We start from the raw sequence: 19,619 nt of genomic DNA on the forward strand, positions 1-19,619 counted from the left end.
TATGTAAATGGTGTTGGAGGAAGCATTTTACATCCAAAATATAACACTTTCAAAAATAACCAGATTTACTTTATTTTTTGGTCCCTTACCCCTAAAATGTTTGGTTCATTGGCAGTCATTGGAGATTGAAGTCACTAAATAATGACATACACTTGAGTTTCATACTTTTATTTTCTTCAGAAAATACATACTAACAGAAATCCTTTACTTAAGCAAGTGTGCAATTTTATAAGAGCAATAATTAAAATCTGTTTCTATTTTTGAGCCTTTGCTGCTGCTGCCACTCACTCTCTCACACGCACACCTCTGTTTTACAAAATGCATGCTAAGGAAAACCCTTTCATAACAACTTTCTAAGTTTATAAGAGCCATATTTAAAACCTGTCCCTATTTTTGGGGTTTTGTCCAGATTTCTTGTGGTAAGAGTTTGAGAGGTATGGTTGAGAGGTACGGAAACCTTTCAACTGCTACTGCTACTGGCAGGGGATCGCTCGATCACTTTCACTGTGTGTGTGTGTGTGTGTGTGTGTGTGTGTGTGTGTGTGTGTGTGTGTGTGTGTGTGTGTGTGTGTAGGGGGCACTTGTACAATTTTTGCCTGTGTCTTTGTGACTAAGGAGGACAGCTGTAGTTAAAACGGGTTAGACCTCTCTTCCAATTAACTAATATGTAGAAGAGTAGAACAGCGCCACCACCCAGCAGAGTCTCACTTCTGTTTCACTTTTCTGTTTCACTCTGAACACACTACCGTGCCTAAAGAAGTTTCACTTCAAAAATAAAACATAGTTGGACTACTTGCAGAATAAAATGTGTTGAATCAGACATAGTTACATTTTTTGTTTATGCTTTAGGGGAGAGGTTCCTCAGGAAGTATGAGACACTTTTACTGGTTGTAGTTTTATTTTATAGTGACACTATCTAGGGACTGATTTATTTATTAAAATAGATTTAATGACTTTACTCCCTTGAAGAGAAGGGCATAAACAATGAGTCTGGCAGCTAGCACATAGGGTTAAGGTTGTGATCTGCAATTGCATTGGTACAGATTCGTTCCCTCCGTCCTTAAATGCCTACTGTGTGACCTTGAGCAAGTCACTTAGCCAGACATTGCAACTTGTCTTTAAAAGGGTGTCCAGTGAGCCTATCTAATTAATACAGAAGTATTATTATCAGAGCAAAACAACATTTTGTTAGAATTCTACCAATAGGAAATACAGTTATTTAGTGCTCAATATGTTATGTTTTCATTTACCAGTTTCTGCAATATATACAGTATGTGTATATGATTTTCACAATATGCACAGTATATGTGTATGATTTTCACAATATGCACAGTATGTGTATATGATTTTCACAACATGTAGAGCAGGTGTATATGATCAAACAGATTTTGTAGCGTAGTGTTACTATTCAAGGCTTTTGTTTGAAGAGTGGAATGACATGTTCAGTGAGGGTTATTTAATGAAATTCAGAGTATAAAAATCAGGTTTCAAGGATGTGCGTTATTTAATGATGTTATGAATTTTATTTAATGATCAATTATCATTAAATATGGGAAATAAAGGTAAACTAAGAGGTATTTCACTTAGAGAAACAACAGTTACTAAATACATGACTTAGAACAAAAAGAGGGGGGATATTACTTGTAAATTGGTTTGTAGACGTGCAGTGACAGGAGTGCAAGTATGTAGAGTAAATTAAAAAATGGCAGTCATATGCAGCAGGATTTATAGTGGCTAAATCCTGACCTTTTCACTAAAGTTAAACAGGTATTTTTGTAGTCAGAAGGAGTAAATGAAAGTTGAATTTATTCTTACTGAGAAAAGGGAGAATGTGTGACATAAAATATTAAATAATCATTCCTGGTAGTAGCATGAAATAAATCATATGAGCCTATCTCAGAAAGTTGTAGATTTTGTATATGTCAAATGAGGTGATATCTCACCATGGCATGGATAACCAACCTGTTTCCAGGTTGGGAATATTTTTAAAAGGCTGTTAGGTATAGCATCTATAATTCTGATTTTGCTATACTTCATGTGTACAGAAGATATCAGGAGAATCTGCCCAGAGTATAAAAACATGCTGAAATATAGCTGTCTGAGCTGGCACTAAATAATGATTTCACTATTTTCCTGTCAGTTTAGAGTGTCTGGAACAAATGTTCTAGATGGTACCACCTAAGATGGCTATTGCTTTGTTTTGTGCTAAATTAGTCTTGCTGTCTGCCATGCTAGATTCACTTATGTAATCTCAGTTACTAACACTTTATTCTAGAACTATAATAAAGCTTACTGCCAAGATAAGAGTATCAGTTGTTTTACTTCAGACAGAAAAGAACTATTAAGACTTGCACTGTGTGTTTAGCCATGTGTTGAGTCCTATTTGAAGACTGTAGTAATTAGTCTTGTGAGAGAGGGCTAATTGTTGCTATTTTTATAACTTTCTGAATACCACTGACTTTACTGAGCAGTTTGCTGGTTGTCTGCTGGTTGTCTCTCTTGTTTCTTTTGTTTTATTTAATTACTATTTATAGCATAGCCCAGTGGACCTTTGTGATCCTTTATGACTGGATCTCTGAAAATGCACTTCAGTGCACTGGTTTGGAGACATTTTAACCTAAATGGATAACGTTTCTGAGTATCACTACACAAATGAAAGTAAAAACAATATTGCAGTGATTTTATTTTATTTTTGCAGTTAGAACTGTTTCTGAAGTATAGTAACTATAATGACACTATATTATTATTATTATTCTTTAATGTAGCTGAACTTTCCCAACCTCTCTCCCTGTTCCTACTATGTTCTTAAACGTAGCGTCTCTCTTTTTATTCACCACTTATGTTAATTTGATAAGAAAATTCCCTTCCTCTCTCCTTTTATTGCTGGTTGCAAGCATAAAAGTATTTAATTGGTTTTAATTTAGACTGTAATTAGTTATGTGAAGTCACTCCCTTTAAGCTATTTACATGCTTTTACCAACCCAATGTATTCCATAGATTCAGAATACCGAATGCTCTCCTAGCTAAACCTGCTGATCTTTTCCTCTTAGTGGTTCTTGAGTTGCCTACCCTTATATAATTTGTCTTTGGTAGTTCCTCCATGGGTCTCATTTTGTCTGCTCATATTAAAGTACCAAATAACTGTCCACCATCAGCCACTGGCATTAGCCAGATAGTCGTGGATTGCACCCCTACCCCAAAGACTGCAGCAGGATAATTACAGCATCCAGGCCTGAAAAAGCTTACAGACTTGTATTTTACTCAGTATAGTTGTGGACTGTACTCTCCATCCCAAAGACTACACCAGAGTAATTACAGCTGTGATGTGAATATCCTACCACTGCCCACCAACTAATATGTGATGACCCACCACTGCCAATCAGTAATCAAGGAGCCTCAATTTTCACCAGTGGGAACAGTGGGGGACCATTCACTGGGAGGATAACAGGTACACACACAGTATTTCCAGATGCAGCTCTCTGCATCAAGTGTAATTTCCCTTAAGAGCACACAGAGACCACAGTCTGCCCGGGACTGGTTTCTCCTCTTCCTCCAGATCCCCAATAAGACTCCCTGCTGGCACAGCTAAAGAATTGAGATCGCAGCTGAGTGACCAGGTCAAGACCTCCAGCACCCTCTCTGTCCAACCAGTGCTTTGTGTCCCTCCTCAAGTAGCTGATGCACATACTCTTTGAGGTTTGATTTATACACACACACACACACACACACACACACACACACACACACACACACACACACACACACACATACCTGGGAAAGGCTGGCACAGGTTTACTAGCCATGCCCCCTTCCGCCCAGACTATAAGGTAGTTTTCATTGCCACTAGTTACTCCTGCCAGCTACCTTAAGGGTCTTCCAAGGGTACCCAATATACTGAATGATATTAATATTAATACAAATGGTAGTTTGACCAAGAGCAAGGCTATTAGGAGTGGGCCACATAGTGTCACCAAATAAATATGCAAATATTTATTTACCGGGAAAGTCCAACTTGGAACAAAGCCCATTTTCAGTGGAGGCCTGGGGAGAAATGCCCCAGATGTATGTCTTTGTAACGTGGGAGGAAATCGGAGTACCCAGACAGCGACAAAGATACCGCTGCACCACTGCACTGTCCAAATACTCTCAAAACGTAAATATCTCTTCAAATATCAGTCACAATGAAAGGTTTAAATATATTTAATAATAAATAATAATAATAAATAATAAAATAAGAAAATACTCAGTAGATATATTCACAGTGACATCAGAGTTCAAAATCACAAAAAATATTTAAAATAACGTTGCAGTACAGGCTCAGACAAGTAAATAAAAGCATCTAAACTAAGCTTCACAATATTCCTGACAGAATCTAAGAGAACTATACTGTTCCCTAGAAACTTACTTCATTAGTGCAAGGCAGATGTGGTGAATAATTCTTGTTGTCAGGTCCAAGACAGAATGCAGAATGCACTGTATCACTCAGAGACTTCTATTATTTTCAGAAGTCTCTGAGTGAGACAGTGCATTCTGGCTTCTATATTACATAATCAAATTTTAAAAAGTTTGAATGTCATATGGTTGACACCATATGATCAAATTTTAAAAGTTTGAAAATGTAATAAAAACAAAAACAAAGGAAAAAAAACTACCTGAACGGTTTAAACAGGGGGCAAGCCCCTTGTACTCCCCACACCTCCCACTCTTTAACTATACCAACTCAGAGATTGCACTACAGTGCAGAAAAGGGAAATCTTCCCATACCACACTGTACGGAGATCTCCATTGAAACGTTCGAACTTTTAAAAGTTTGATCATATGGTGTCGACCACATGACTTCGAACTTTTAAGAGTTCGACAATGTGATATAGACCCGCATTCTGCATTCTGTCTTGGACCTGACAAGAAGAACCATTCACCACATCTGCCTTGCTCTAGTGAATTAAGTTTCTAGGGAACAGAATAATTCTCTTAGATTCAGTCGGGAGTATAGTGAAGCTTAATTTAGATGCTTTTCTTTATTTCTGTGAGCCTGTACTACAATGTTATTTTAAATAGTTCCTGTGATTTTGAAGTCTGATTTCACTGTGAATATATATGCTGAGTATTTTCTTGTTCTTTTATTATTTATTATTAAATACATTTAAACATTTTATTGTGGCTGATCTTTGTAGAGATGTATAAGTTTTACTTGCATATTTATTTGGTGACACTATGTGGGCCACTCCTAATAGCCTTGATCTTGGTCAAACTACCATTAGTATTAATATTAATATCACTCAGTATATTGGGTACCCTTGAAAGAGGCCTAAGGTAGCTGGCAGGAGTGACTGGTGGCAGTGAAAACCTCCTTATAGTCAGGGCAGAAGGGGGCATAGCTAGCAAACCTGTGCCACCCTTTCCCAGGTATATATGTGTGTGTGTGGGTATAAATCAAACCTTAAAGAGTGTGTGTGTCAAATGGTTAAATAGCTGGTGTCATTCTAGGAGGATCCAGTATGTATCAGCATAAGATGACATGCATGACAGTCCATCTTACTTCACAGAGGATGGCTTGCACCTCTTGTTCCAAGGCTTCTGTATACTGGCTTAATCCTTTTCAGCGCCCAGGTGTCCTTTTTGGGCAGATTCCAGTTGACAGACATTCCAAAGTGAAATATTGATCCTGAAACAAGATCATATTGAGGTGGTTCGAATCAATGTCAGGAGTCTAAACCATAAATTGTGGGATCTTGAGGCACTCTTGTATTTGGAAGGCAACCATGTCTGTGTAGTTACTGATACTTGGTTTAAAAGTAAAGGGAACACTTTCTCTATACCTGGGTTTTGCAACGTTTATGTCCTCAAAACCAGTGGAACCAATAGCAACTATAGTGGAGTCTCCATATTTGTCAAGGAACATATTACGTCCGACCAGCTCCCTTGGGACACACTGACTGAACTCAGTGAACTACAGGTCACTAGATAGATTACACTTTAATTGATAGTTGGCTACAGGATACCATATTTGTCTCCTGATGACCATGTAAGGTTCATCAGTGTTCTAAATGATCACCCAGTGGCAAAAACTCCATTATTTTGGATGACTAACTACCCTTCAATAAACTTGGACACGTATACTTCCAATGTAGGATATGCCTCAAAATTCCTAGACTTAAGAAAAACAAATTCACCTGAGCAGTTGGCAAGCAAAGCAAATACAGGACATGGCATTTTTGCCCTGACTGTTACAAATATGGCCACCTCAACTACTACTATGATATTTCCTTCCCCAGTAAAGTCTGACAACCAGCTTTTGACCTTCTCCTTTAAACTCTTAAAATCCCCTACAGCAAGCTTCACTGAATTTAAAGACTTCAAGTGTGCCATCCTCAGCCTATTCTGTGATGAAATATCAAAATTCAACATGATCACATTTGTCACTGTCAGTATATTCTTAGACACCCAAATGAAATATATTAGTTTGCCTTTTGATAATGGTCTGGAAAGCACCAATGAGGCTTACAGACTGTAAGAAGACCTTCATATTATATTGTAACGGTTTTCTAAGTTACTTTAAGCCCAAAGGGCAGGTAAGAAATCATGCTGTACTTTGCAAGAGTGCAAGGATGTGGGAATGTGAAACTTCCCTGTTATAGAGGTGGCTAAGATATGTTTGCTTAAAAATCCGTAATCAGTTACACATTTAAAACACAGAGAGAAAAAAAGTACCGAAGAAAATGTTTTTTGTCCTAGCAACAAAACTGCAGCAAGATGGAAGAGAATCATGGATACTCTTGCATATGTTCTCAAGCACAGTAAAACTTATCCGGGGCCATCCAAATGACCCCATCCTTCTGAATGGTACTAACCTACAAACCTTATCTGAGATCTAATGGAAGCAAATGATGTGGGAAAAGAACTGAACTACCAGGTCCGGCATTATAGATGTTTTTAAAATGGAACATTTACAGTCAACCATAGTTTTGTGAAAGTGCTTACACAGAAACTTATTCATTTCAGCAGATTCACAAAAATGTACTAGCAAGCTTTCTTCATATATTTTTTTGCTAGGGAGGAAGTCCCATTGTACTCACAATATCCTTTAATATTCTAGCTTCAAGGCTGAACAGCCTTTGAGAAAACAGGAATACTTAGTTTGACAGATAAAATAACCTTAACCTCTACAACAAGAATTAACAAACCTAATACAAAAGAGAGTACCTTAGACTGGATACTCATAAACAAAGTAAAACAAACTTACACAGTAGGAACCCTGCCAGATGATGTAAGTGATCATATTTTGACCTACATCACAAGAGAAAAGAAAGACTTTCCAACCCCCCCCCCCACCTTTAGGATAGCACGCTCTACAAAACACTTTAACACAGAATTATTTCAAACTGAGCTCAGAGCATGAAACTGGAACCCTTTAAAATCCCTTTCATTTGAAGAGGCAGTAAAGTATTTTAACACTACTTTCTTATCTATCCTTGATAAGCATGCTCCTAAACGTTCCATCAGAATGAAGTCCAACCCAGCCCCATGGCTCTCGACTGAAACTAGAAATCAAATTCTACTTAGGAACAAAGTCTGGGCCAAATGGAGATCTAATAGAAATAGCTCTGATCATCTCCATTTTAGGCAGCTTAGAAATAGTACAAAAAAGGCAATATTTACAGACAAAAAACCCCACTACTGTAAACTTCAACAAACTCATCAAAATAATCCTCAAAAGTTCTGGTCTTGCATAAATAAGCTCCTTTCCCCAGGTAACTCCCAAACACCCACCCCACTTGATGCAGATCCAAATACTCCCCATCAAACTGCCAATACCTTTAACTCTTTCTTCACTGAGACTATACAATCTCTAGCTAGTCAACTTATTTCTGAAAACTCCAGCCTTCCCATCAACTTATCACACACTTCCTCTAAATTCAAACTACAACCCATATCTACTTCTCTCATCTATACATTTATTTATAAACTTAAGCCATGTACTCCATTTGCTGACCAACTTCCTTCCCAATATCTCCAAAAAGCAGCCAAAGTAATTGCCTACCCTATATCTATCCTTATAAATAGGACAATCCAAGAAGGAACTATCCCAGATATTTGGAAAATCTCCCACATTATCCCCTTACATAAAGGTGGGAACTCTAATGATTACTCTAACTATCTGCCAATTGCTCTCATCACCCTTAGCAAAAATTATGGAAAAATGCATTCATCAACAATTTTTACATCACCTCTCTCTACATAACTTAATAGCAAACTGTCAACATGGCTTTAGGCCATCACATAATACCACTACTGCCCTTCTATCCTTTACAGATACCATCAATAGAAACAAAAACATCCTCTCATCTGCACTCTTCATCGACCTCTCTAAAGCTTTCGACATGGTTAACCATACCCTCCTAATCAATATTCTTGAATCTCTTTCCTTTGATTCTCCGGCCGTTATAAGGTTTAGATCATACCCCAGCAACAGGCAACAGGCAGTTCTCTTGGAAAATCAGATTTCATCCTTTTTACCTGTCACCATCGGGTTCCCTCAGGGCTCCATTCTTGGACCACTTCTTTTCTCATTATTTATTAATGATCTGCATGTAGCAATTCCTCAAGCCACCTGTATTCAATATGCAGACAACTCCACACTAATATGCTCAGCAACCTCTCCATCTGAACTATATTCTCTTACTCAAAATGTTTTCAACACTGTAGAAACATGGTTTACCAAACGTTGCCTCCTTCTTAATGCCAAAAAAACAAAACTCCTTCTCTTTACACCCACTACTAGGTCCACCCCCTTAGACTTCTCAATCTCTTCAAATAATGGCACTGTCATTTTCCCTGACTCTACCACCAAACATTTAGGAATAACCATTGACAGTAACCTCTCATTTATTTGATCACCATATAAACAACACCATTAAAATAGTCAACAGAAAAAAGAATAAAACCTTTTTTAACCTCAACAGCCAGAGCCAAGATCGCTCACTCCCATCTAATCTCAACCCTTCTGTATGCCTCACCTATATTTACCAACCTTAAGAAAACTAACCTCAACAAATTAGCAACTTCCTACAATAATATTGTCAGATTCGCTACTGGTGATCCCTTCAGAAGCAACCACTGTTCTAATCGTAGGCAACTAGACTGGCTGGAATTCCAAAACCATCTGATAATCCCCCAACTCACAATTGCCCACAAGATATTTTACTAACCCAATATTACCCCTATACTCTCAAAACTCTTAACCCCATATAATAATCTGAACTCCCTACGTTCTTCTAGCAAACTCCTTGCTAGCTTAACAAAGTCTAATAATACAGCTGGTGACTCTCTGTTTACCAACACAGTAGGAAAAAACTGGAACCTGTTACCCAATGAACTAACTCTAATTACATCCCTGCCACTCTTTAAACAAAAACTTAAAAAACACCACCAAATGCACTGGCTATGCCCTTGTAGTAACCCTGACTAACAACCCTCTTCACCCCTGTTTTTCTTCTCTTCTAACCAAACTTCCAAACATTTAAATGCTTAGTCTTGTAATTAAGACTGACACTATTAAACTCTAATCAACTTATTGTTTAAATCCTTCAACCTGATGTGAACTATTGTACATAACACTTACTGTATTATATCTGTTTTTAGCTTTCTTAAGCAATATTATGTTCACTGTTACTTTTCTTAAGTGTTTTGATCTCTGAAATGTAATTAACTTCCTGTTTTATTTGGTTTATTAATCCTTTATTTACCATGTAACAATATTTTTATACTTTTGTATATCTGTGTGGAGCTTTTCTCCCCGGGCCTCAATGGAAAATGGATATATATCCAGCTAGACTAGCCCGGTCAATGAATGTAAAATAAAATAAATAAATTTTATTTCTACTGCAATGATGTGTTATCCCGGACTATACTTACAACCTATTAATTTATGAAGTAAAGCCAAACACAGCCAGTCGTGGCAATAAAATAATCAAACACCAAAAATACCACCACAAAATAGAGATGAAAACTTCAGTTTAGGGTAATAACAGTTTAATAGCCATTTTTGTCAACCAAGTGACTTCTTCAGAAAGATTACACTAAAAATCCACATCACTTAAATACATCAGTTATACTATCATATTTAAGACATTATTAAATCTTTAATTGAACAATTAATTAAAATCAAGTACCTTAAAGACAAAAGAACATAGAATAAGCTAAGATAATAAACTCTGTATAAAACCTAAGTCAGCATTATTCATTCTTTACCTTAAGTTTTCTATTATTTAAAGCAAAACACTTAATATTTATTGCTTCATTCAAACTAGGGTGATTGTCAGCACCAAATCTAAGCTGCCAAAGGGTCTCCTTCTCCACTAACCTATTCTTATAGTTCCCACATATCATGAGGAACCTTTTCCAGAATAGAAGAAATAAATATTTTTATATTTTTACAACACTTGGAGTATTTATATACAGCATTATTTAAATCAACATTTTTTGATGGAATATATGCTCTCTAATTCTATCCTGTAGGCATCAAGTGGTCATCCCAATATAACAGGCATCACATCCAGAAAACCTACTAAAAAAAAAAAACTATCCCTTTGGTATTGCAATTACAACATCCAGGTATACTGATAGTATAATTTAAACATTTCACACATATATTTGGCCCTCCTGTGATGTACCTACATATATTACATACCCCACAATTGTACATTCTTTTGTCCTTGGTAGTAATACAGGGTTTTTGTGGCCATCTAGTGGTATCCTTCTGTAAAATCATTTTAAAATTAGCACCCCTTTTGTATACAAAACTGGGTTTGCTTCCTATTGTTCTAACCAACTCATTGTTCCCCTGTATTATCTTCCAGTTGTTGCTAATAATATTTTCATATATAAACTATTAACTGTAATTTCTAAATTACATGTTAAACGTCTATTATTATTACTTTTTATTCATAATATGAACTTTTTGCATCAGGGGTCTCATGGGATATATGCAAATAACCCTTAAGGATATCAGGTGTTCTAGCTAAATCGTAATTCTGAATGTCCATGACTTTTCTTTTACTTTCATTTTTAAGTCTATTTATGGGTAATTTCAGGCCATTAAAGCCAACCCCCCTGGCACAGCTAGAGGGGTTTGGCTTTCATGGCCTGAAATTGTTCATAAATAGACTTAAAAATGAAAGTAAAAGAAAAAGTCATAGACATTCAGAATTGCCATTTAGCTGAAACACCTGCTATCCTTAAGGTGTGATTTGCATATATCCCATGAGGCCTCTGACGCAAGAGGTTTAAGGTATTACACAGTTAGAAGTCTAGCTTTGCTAGATTTTTCTTTTTGTGTTTTTTAACCAGTTGGTTATCTGTGTGACCTTTTTACTCTTTGGTTTAGATAATATGAACTTTGGAAAAATGATATTTTCCGAATGCAGCAAATTCAACCCCAAAATTCTAAACAATCAAATGCAGACCCTTTTCAGAGAACATATGGGTCATTGTGAAGAAAGAAATAATTGTTAGTGTAAGGCATTAAGAAATAATATTGACATTTAATAAAATGCACCATGCAACCAATAAGTCAAAGATCGGGTTTCTAAGTATGCCATACCTACATATCTTTTTTTTTTACATAATGTAATAATGAAAATGTTATGTAGGCTTCAAGTCTGTTACTAAAATATCTCTGAACTGCTAACCTTTGTATAGCAGCTGTATTTCTAACTTTATTAGTCAATGGTAGAATATACAGAAGTCAGGAGAAGCAATAGAAAATAAGAACACTTAAAACATTTTTTTGCTACATAAATACATGAAATGTTACCTGGGTATGGCACTCTCCCTTTTGTGACTAGCTCTGTTAGAAGAATACCGAATGACCATACATCAGACTTTATTGTGAATTTGCCATAAAGTGCTGCCTCAGGGGCTGTCCACTTGATTGGGAATTTGGCACCTGAAATATAAAATCAGAGTTAGGACTAGACAAAGATACTACAAATCACCAAAGCTAAAAGAAACAAATAGTTTAAAAAGCATTAGGAACAAGCAAATAAAAACTGAAAATGTACATAAATTATGACATTTTGTGTGCATTGTAAGCATGTAAAACGCTGTCTTACCTAGATAGATTCTGAATATTTTCTAGCAATAACAACTGAGTTGCTTTTCCTAGACTGATAGAGAATTTCCTTTTGTAAGATGAAAGACAGAAAAAAGAGCTGCAGAAAGAGGCAGAGATTCTAGTGTATTCTATCACAGCCACTGATCAGCTCCTGATGCATTTAATAGTTGTTAGATGAACAGCACCGTGAGTGGCACAGCTGTAATTTTGGTCATATTACTGCCACATAGACACGGGCTCTCTGATGGCAGTCAATGACCATGTGTCCATCCCAGTTCTTCCTTTAGCCAGTGCAAATACAAATAATTTGTGATCTACTGCTCCTCCAAAATATAATTAATTCACACGTACCCCAAATTCTAATGAAATCTGTTATTATTTTTCTTTCTCTTTAAAATTATTCTACAAATTCACCATAAAGGTTATGAAGAAAAAATCTTCACATTACTTAGTTTTGCAGTATGCGCTCTTGCCAACGGCTGCCTCTTCTTTTGAAAAGCACTTTTCTGCTGTGTCTGACTTACTGTGATAAGGCATCTAAAAATATATTTCTATAAGCATCAACAAACATTTCTAACGCCTCTCATACGCTACAGACAAGACTTACATAGGACTAGCTTTAAATTTTTCCTCATTAAGCTGCAGTCTGTTCTTTCAACCACTTAGTTCATCAGTCAATAACAATGGTTAAAGGACTGAATCAAGGACACTTTTTAAGTGCTTGCATTATTCCAACAGAAGTCAACAAAATGGTAATATATGAATCAATTAGCATTTTTGAAAAAAAATAAAAGAAGTTTTATACCTGTAATGACTGGCATCCTTTTGTGACTGTGCTCAGTATTGCTACAAAAGCACACGTCACAAAGGTTAAAGCAACATAATTGGAGCATTCCTGAAAATCAGAGAAACTGAAAGGCATGAGATAAGCATGGCAGGATCCATGATGACGCCTCTTCTTTTACACTGCACAGTTAGGGCAACATGCTCTGGAATGGTCAAGGACATGACAGTGTAACACTGTGAATAAATACACATTCTTCCCTGATGGCGTAGCATTTGCCACATGGTTTGAGCTACTTCTACTTTCATTAGGATATGTTGTGTAGCATAGCTTTATAATAGTAATGTTATACAAGTAGACCCTGAAACCCGCTCCAACTTACCCAGCATTTCATATCTTAAGTTCTCCCCAAATGTTATTTCTTGATCATGCTTCTGTTGAGAGTAGCCATTCTCCACAGCTGTACTGTAAACCTATATCCATACATGTAAATGCAAAATAGTACATGAACCTAGGGAAAACACTAGTCCCTCCATTCCTCCCTTGTTATGGCTTTGGTAGAGAACAAGGTAAGTAATACCACCCGGCTTAGTCCCTCCATTCCTCCCTTGTTATGGCTTTGGTAGAGAACAAGGTAAGTAATACCACCCGGCTTAGTCCCTCCAGTCTTCCCTTGTTATGGCTTTGGTAGAGAATAAGGTAAGTAATACCACCCGGCTTAGTCCCTCCATTCCTCCCTTGTTATGGCTTTGGTAGAGAATAAGGTAAGTAATACCACCCGGCTTAGTCCCTCCAGTCTTCCCTTGTTATGGCTTTGGTAGAGAATAAGGTAAGTAATACCACCCGGCTTAGTCCCTCCAGTCCTCCCTTGTTATGGCTTTGGTAGAGAAAAAGGTAAGTAACACCACCCGGCTTAGTCCCTCCAGTCCTCCCTTGTTATGGCTTTGGTAGAGAACAAGGTAAGTAATACCACCCGGCTTAGTCCCTCCAGTCTTCCCTTGTTATGGCTTTGGTAGAGAATAAGGTAAGTAATACCACCCGGCTTAGTCCCTCCATTCCTCCCTTGTTATGGCTTTGGTAGAGAATAAGGTAAGTAATACCACCCAGCTAGTAGCAACAGAATGTAAAAGTAACCCTACTCTCGCATTTCCCCTCTTTCCCGTGTTGTGTGCTCAGCACCGGGGAAGCAGTTAGAATATCACTAAGACCCTATTTGTAACATTATAAAACAACTCATATTTAATACAGCTCATTCCCCAATCTACCCAACTGCAACCTTATGAAAATGAATGTGCCTTTCCACCTCCCCCTCAGCTGCAGTGTTCAGAGAATATGCACACCTAGGATAAACACCACATTACAAAACCTCAAGCTTTAATATTATGAGACCACTGTGCATGGTAACCTTCATCTCAGATGTAATATTTTAAGACTGCTCGTGTCTAGTGTGGACCCCATCTTACCTTTTTCCTCGAATATCATGTCTGGTGTAGACTCAGTTCCAGCTGTTTCCTCAGATGTCATGTCTTTGACAAATACCCTGCTTCCAAGCTGTATTAATGAAAGTGTGCATGTGTCTATGGGAGATCTCCTCCTATGCTGGCCAGTGCAAAAGATTGTTGCTTTACTAACCTTCTTGTAACAGATACAACACTGACAAATTCATGAATCAGCTGGTTATGCAGCTCATTATCTTTAATGTGAATTCCATGTATACATGTGATGTCAATTCTACATTTGCATACACACAACTATTACAAGTAGGAAAATCAGGTAGGTAGGAATAGCCAGGACAATATCCAGAAGGCACACGTCCTATTCACACGGCATCTACCGTATATTTGTTATAACAGTATGACAACATGGTGCACTAAGCTTTTAAAAGGTGAGGTGCAATAACCTAGCAGGGTTTACTGTGGCTTGTGCGTAAGTCTTGATATAATGGTATATAGCTAACCGCACTGCATTTTGCTGCGGAGGTGATGAAATGGAAGTATGAAAACTAGAGCATAGAAGAAGGTACATTTGCATTACATAGTGATATACCTATCACAGATGCTCAAATAGATGCATGTTTCTTAAGTTATATTACTTTGGTAAGGATATATATTATTACTTTGAGAATTATTAACAAACTTATTTAAATTTTACACATTGTGCAAGACCCTTGCTCAAAGAGTAACATGTTTCCTTATCTCAGGGCTAGAGTTTGCATATTTAATTTCCCTGTTCAGACACATTTCACGTTTACTTATTCAAAATACAGCTTATGCTAAACCTCTCGCCATGGGTCTCTAGAGAAGTAGGACAATGCATCAAAAGGCAGCTGTTCACACACCCAATAACTATTTCAGATCATGGGCCAATAATAACTAAAATAAAAACACAGAGTAATGAAATTAAAAAATGAGACACTGGCATTTCCTATCTGTTAAAAAGAGAAGAATTTAAGGAATGGGTAGTGGAAATTATTCAGGAACTTTTAGAGAAGATAGAAATTTCTTCTGGAAATATAATCAGGGAGTGGAATAAAATTAAAGTGGAATTTAAAAATAGGGTGGAAATAAAGAGAAATGGTTAAAAAGTAACAAGAGTTATTTAGAGGGACTGACAAACGTTAAAGTATTGCAAAAGAGGGGGGGATCTTACATAACAAGAAGAGGAGCAACTGCAGAATGCTAAAGAGAAAATAAGGGATTACCTCAATAGTATGCATGAGTTTAGAAAGATTGCTATTAAGCAACTGTTTTTTGATAATAACTCTAGAGCACAAATATTTTTAGCATGATAACCCAGGCAACAGATAGTAGAAAGGGCTCTTGCCAAGCTTAGGGAGCCTATAACAAGGAAGATAAGTGATCCTGTACAAGTAAGAGAAATATTTCCAAATTCTATGAAAGTTTGTATAAAGCAGAGAAATATGTAAATCAAGAAAAGTACAAATGGAAATTTTTATAGAAGAATTAAATATGCCAAGGTTAGAGGTAGAGGAAGCTCAGTTACTAACAGGATAGCAGGAGATGAGATAAAAATGGTGATGTATAAACAATCTATGGGAAAATCTGCAGGAATAGATGGTATTCCTGTGGAAGTTTGGAAGCTAGGAGGGAAAAACTGATAAAGGTCTGGAAGGTTTTTTTCAACTATTTTAAGAGGAGAAGTACCAACATCCTGGAAGAAAGCAGTGTTAGCTGTAATACCTAAAGAGGGTAAAGAGCCATCAGATCCAGCTTCATACAGGAGCATTTCAATAATAAATAATGATTATAAAGAGTTCATGTCTATAATACCCGAAAGAATTGCAAAAGTGATGCTAAAATTGATAGATATGGATCAATGTGGTTTTGTGGAAGGGAGGCAAACATTTGACAACATTAACAGAACAGTGATGATCCAGAGGGAAGGAGAATGTAAGAAAATACCACTGTTGTTGGTGGGTCTTGATGCAGAGAAAGCATTTGACAGAGTAAGCTGGGACTTTATGAGCAGAGCAATGGAAGCATTTGCATCCCTGATAAAATTAAAAGATTGAATATGAGGATATATGAGGCATTGGAGAAGAAAATTAAAGTGGATGGGGTCCTCTCTGATAATCTCGACTTAAGCAGAGGAACCAGACTGTGCTGTCCTCTCTCTACTTTATTAATTGCATTATATTCAGAGCCACTGGCAAAGAAAATAACGGACTCAGAAATTCACGGATATAATTGGTGTGGTAAAGAAAGCTGGCTGTGTTTGCAGATGACATTATTTTATACCTGACAAAACCAGAAAGGGACATAACAGTGTTGTGGAACATATTGAGACAGTTTCAAACATTTTCAGGATACAAAATTAATGAACCTAAATCAAAAGCAATAGTGGTAAATTATATTCCCACATACAAATTGGTTTGGCAATATCCATACCTATGGATACATGACAAAATTTAGTATTTTATTTATTTAACATTTGTTTACCGAGCAAGTCCGGCTTGGAACAAAGCCAATTTTCAGTGGAGGCCTGGAGAGAAACACTCCAGACACATGTCTTTGTAACATGGGAGGAAACCGGAGCACCCAGAGAAAACCCACATGAACGCAGGAAGGACATGCAGATTCTGCACAGAAGGCACTCCAGATGAGACTCAAACTGGAGAACCTCTTGCTGTGAGATGACAACGCTACTTCTATACCACTGCACTGCCATATTTAGGAGGATGGATTAAAAATGATATCAGTGTGGCAGCTAAGGATATGTGGGGTGAGACTACATAAAACATAATACAAAAACTGAGAAAATGGAAGCTCTGTTATATGGATATCGACAGTAAGATACAAGCAGCTAAAATGTTTTTAGTCCCTTTAGTTTTACACACAGGTCAGACATATTTTTATCAAACAGAGGAGAAGTTGTAGACAACAATTGATAAAGAGCTGAAGGATTTTATACGGGATGGGAAGATGGTAAGAGTCAAGTGGGATAAGCTTATTCTTCCAACAGAACAGGCAGATTGTGATTACCTGAGTTGAAGGGGTATTTCAGAGCAGCAGAGTTAAGGCTCCTATACATAGCAAAAGCAGAAAACTATAATTCAAAGTGGAAAGAGATGATGATGAAAAAGGGGGAAGCTCAAGATACAAGGAAAGATTGGGATTTTGGGTGCAGACCTTTAAGGAGTATTCTAAGAACTAAGCCAACATGAGAATGGATAAAGGAGATTCTGCCAGTAGGGATGACTTCAATTAGGGATACAGACAATAGGCCAGAGAGGGCTGGAATATATTGGAGAAAACTGGCAAAGGAACCAAGGTATTGAGAGCAAATAACTAGAGAGGGAAATGTAATAGAATGGGAGGACATCAAGAACTTATTTGGACTGGAGTTTAGAGATTGCCTTCCCTATCAAGGACAGATAGAGTATAAACGAAGAGAAAGAAACAGGGTGAGTCCTAAATTAAAGACGGATACTGGTAGAATTTTTAGTAGAATCTAGAGCAGAAGTTGTTATTAAGGAAGGAATAATTAGTAGACCATATAAAATATTGCATGAAAACTAGAAGAATCAACCTTAGGAGGTTAGGAAGGATTGGGAAGAAAAACTGGATAAGCAATTCACAAAGAAACAATGGGGGGGGGGGATATACAGCATGTATGTCTCCCAAATATGCAACAAAATCTAGAAGATTTAGGATCTTTGCTTGGAAGTGTTTACATAGATATTTTTATACTCCAAGTATTCTCCAAAGAATGTTTCCATAGGGAGACAGAAAATGTTGGAGGTGTGATGGGGAAGAAAGCGGTAACTGGGAAAATATTTTCTGGGAGTGTAATGAGTTGGCAGACTTTAAAGATTCCCTGCAGCCTGCTCTGTCTGAGATGCTGGATGAGCAAACTGGAGTAACTAGGGAAATTATTTTTTAAAGCTATGATACAGAATCAGAATTGCCTACACATAGTAAGGCCTTGTTGAGTCTAATTGTGATGGCTGCCAAAAAGTAATTACTAGAAAATGGAAATCAAAGACTAAACCGACTTTACTAGAAGTAGCGAAGATAGTAACAGAGATAAAACAACTGGAACTGGGATCTTTGGAAAAGGGTAGGAGCAAATTACATATGAAAAAAGGGAAATGTGGGATCAACACATGCAGAGGAGGAATGAGGTTTAAAAGAAGACAGGACTTGAATGAGCTATGTAATGGTTGACTGCCAATGACCAGATATATTAAACGTGGTGTATAATGTCTGTAGCTACAGTTGTGTTGGCATGGTTTGTAATGTATAATGTTTGCAACTGGGATTCTTTCAGTATGGTTTATTTTCATTTGTATAAATATATGATTGCCTATGTTGTACATGATAATTTAATAAAGATGTTTCTTGTTACAAAAAGGGGAAGCTGTTCAAGAAAAAAGTGTGCAAAATACGAAGATATGCTGTAAGGGGGAGGCTGCTATTCTTCAGAGGGGTTGCAGAGCCCATACTAAGCTGGTAAGGTAGACAGAAATCTTAAAAATACTTAAAACCACTGTTAAGCCAGAAGAGAAGCCTTAAAACAACTCTTTAGCGTTACTATAACTTTATTTTATACTTTCGTCAACAGCCACAGACTTCTTCAGACATTAACTACATGAAAGATACATGAGCATAAATATTTGAAATAAAATCATGTTAACCAATCACAATAAAAATACAATTAAAAAACACATCCAGTGTTAACTACTACTCTATTTAACCCTTTAGCATCTAAACTCCTTTAATGAACCTAAGGTCCTTCAGAAAACATTTAATATTTATGGTGTCATGGTGGTTTGTCTGCCTCCAATCTTGCTTGCCATTCAGTTTCTCTTAGTTCCACCTGATTTTTATAAATTCCTTCCCGTAAATCATAAGGTATGAAGAAGTCTATTGCTATTGACGAAAGTGTGAAATAAAGTAATGTTAACACTAAAGAGTTGTTTTAAGGCTTGTCTTCTGTCTTAACAGTGGTCTTAAGTATTTTTTTCTTTGTTTATTACCATTGTTTGGAGACTGTTCCAGTTTTTAATTTGCAGACAGAAATATTTTTGACAAGGAACTTAAAAGTAATTTTATATAGATTGCAGCTGCGTTAGGTCAGAAAAAGCTGTCCAAATAATCTGCAATACAGTATGAAGAGATCTGAAAAATTATATGGATAGGGTGCCATGCAATTCAGATACTATCACAGTGTTGCACAGGATCACTGAGGACATGATAC

At 36.9% G+C, this 19,619-nt stretch overlaps 1 protein-coding gene across 10 annotated transcripts in view; it reads right to left on the reverse strand.

Moving 5' to 3' along the window:
* Positions 1 to 19,619, reverse strand: part of FGR (FGR proto-oncogene, Src family tyrosine kinase) — a 2,305,304-nt gene that overhangs the window by 67,425 nt on the left and 2,218,260 nt on the right. For all 10 annotated transcript variants that reach the window (XM_044084628.1, XM_044084601.1, XM_044084584.1 and 7 more), the window contains one exon: positions 11,816 to 11,947. In XM_044084628.1, coding sequence (XP_043940563.1) covers positions 11,816 to 11,947 — 132 coding nt within the window. The remainder of the gene's footprint in view (positions 1 to 11,815; positions 11,948 to 19,619) is intronic.

Source organism: Protopterus annectens, chromosome 1.part1, assembly GCF_019279795.1.
Source record: "Protopterus annectens isolate FY-2018-M chromosome 1.part1, PAN1.0, whole genome shotgun sequence".
Taxonomy (NCBI): Eukaryota; Metazoa; Chordata; order Ceratodontiformes; family Protopteridae; genus Protopterus; species Protopterus annectens.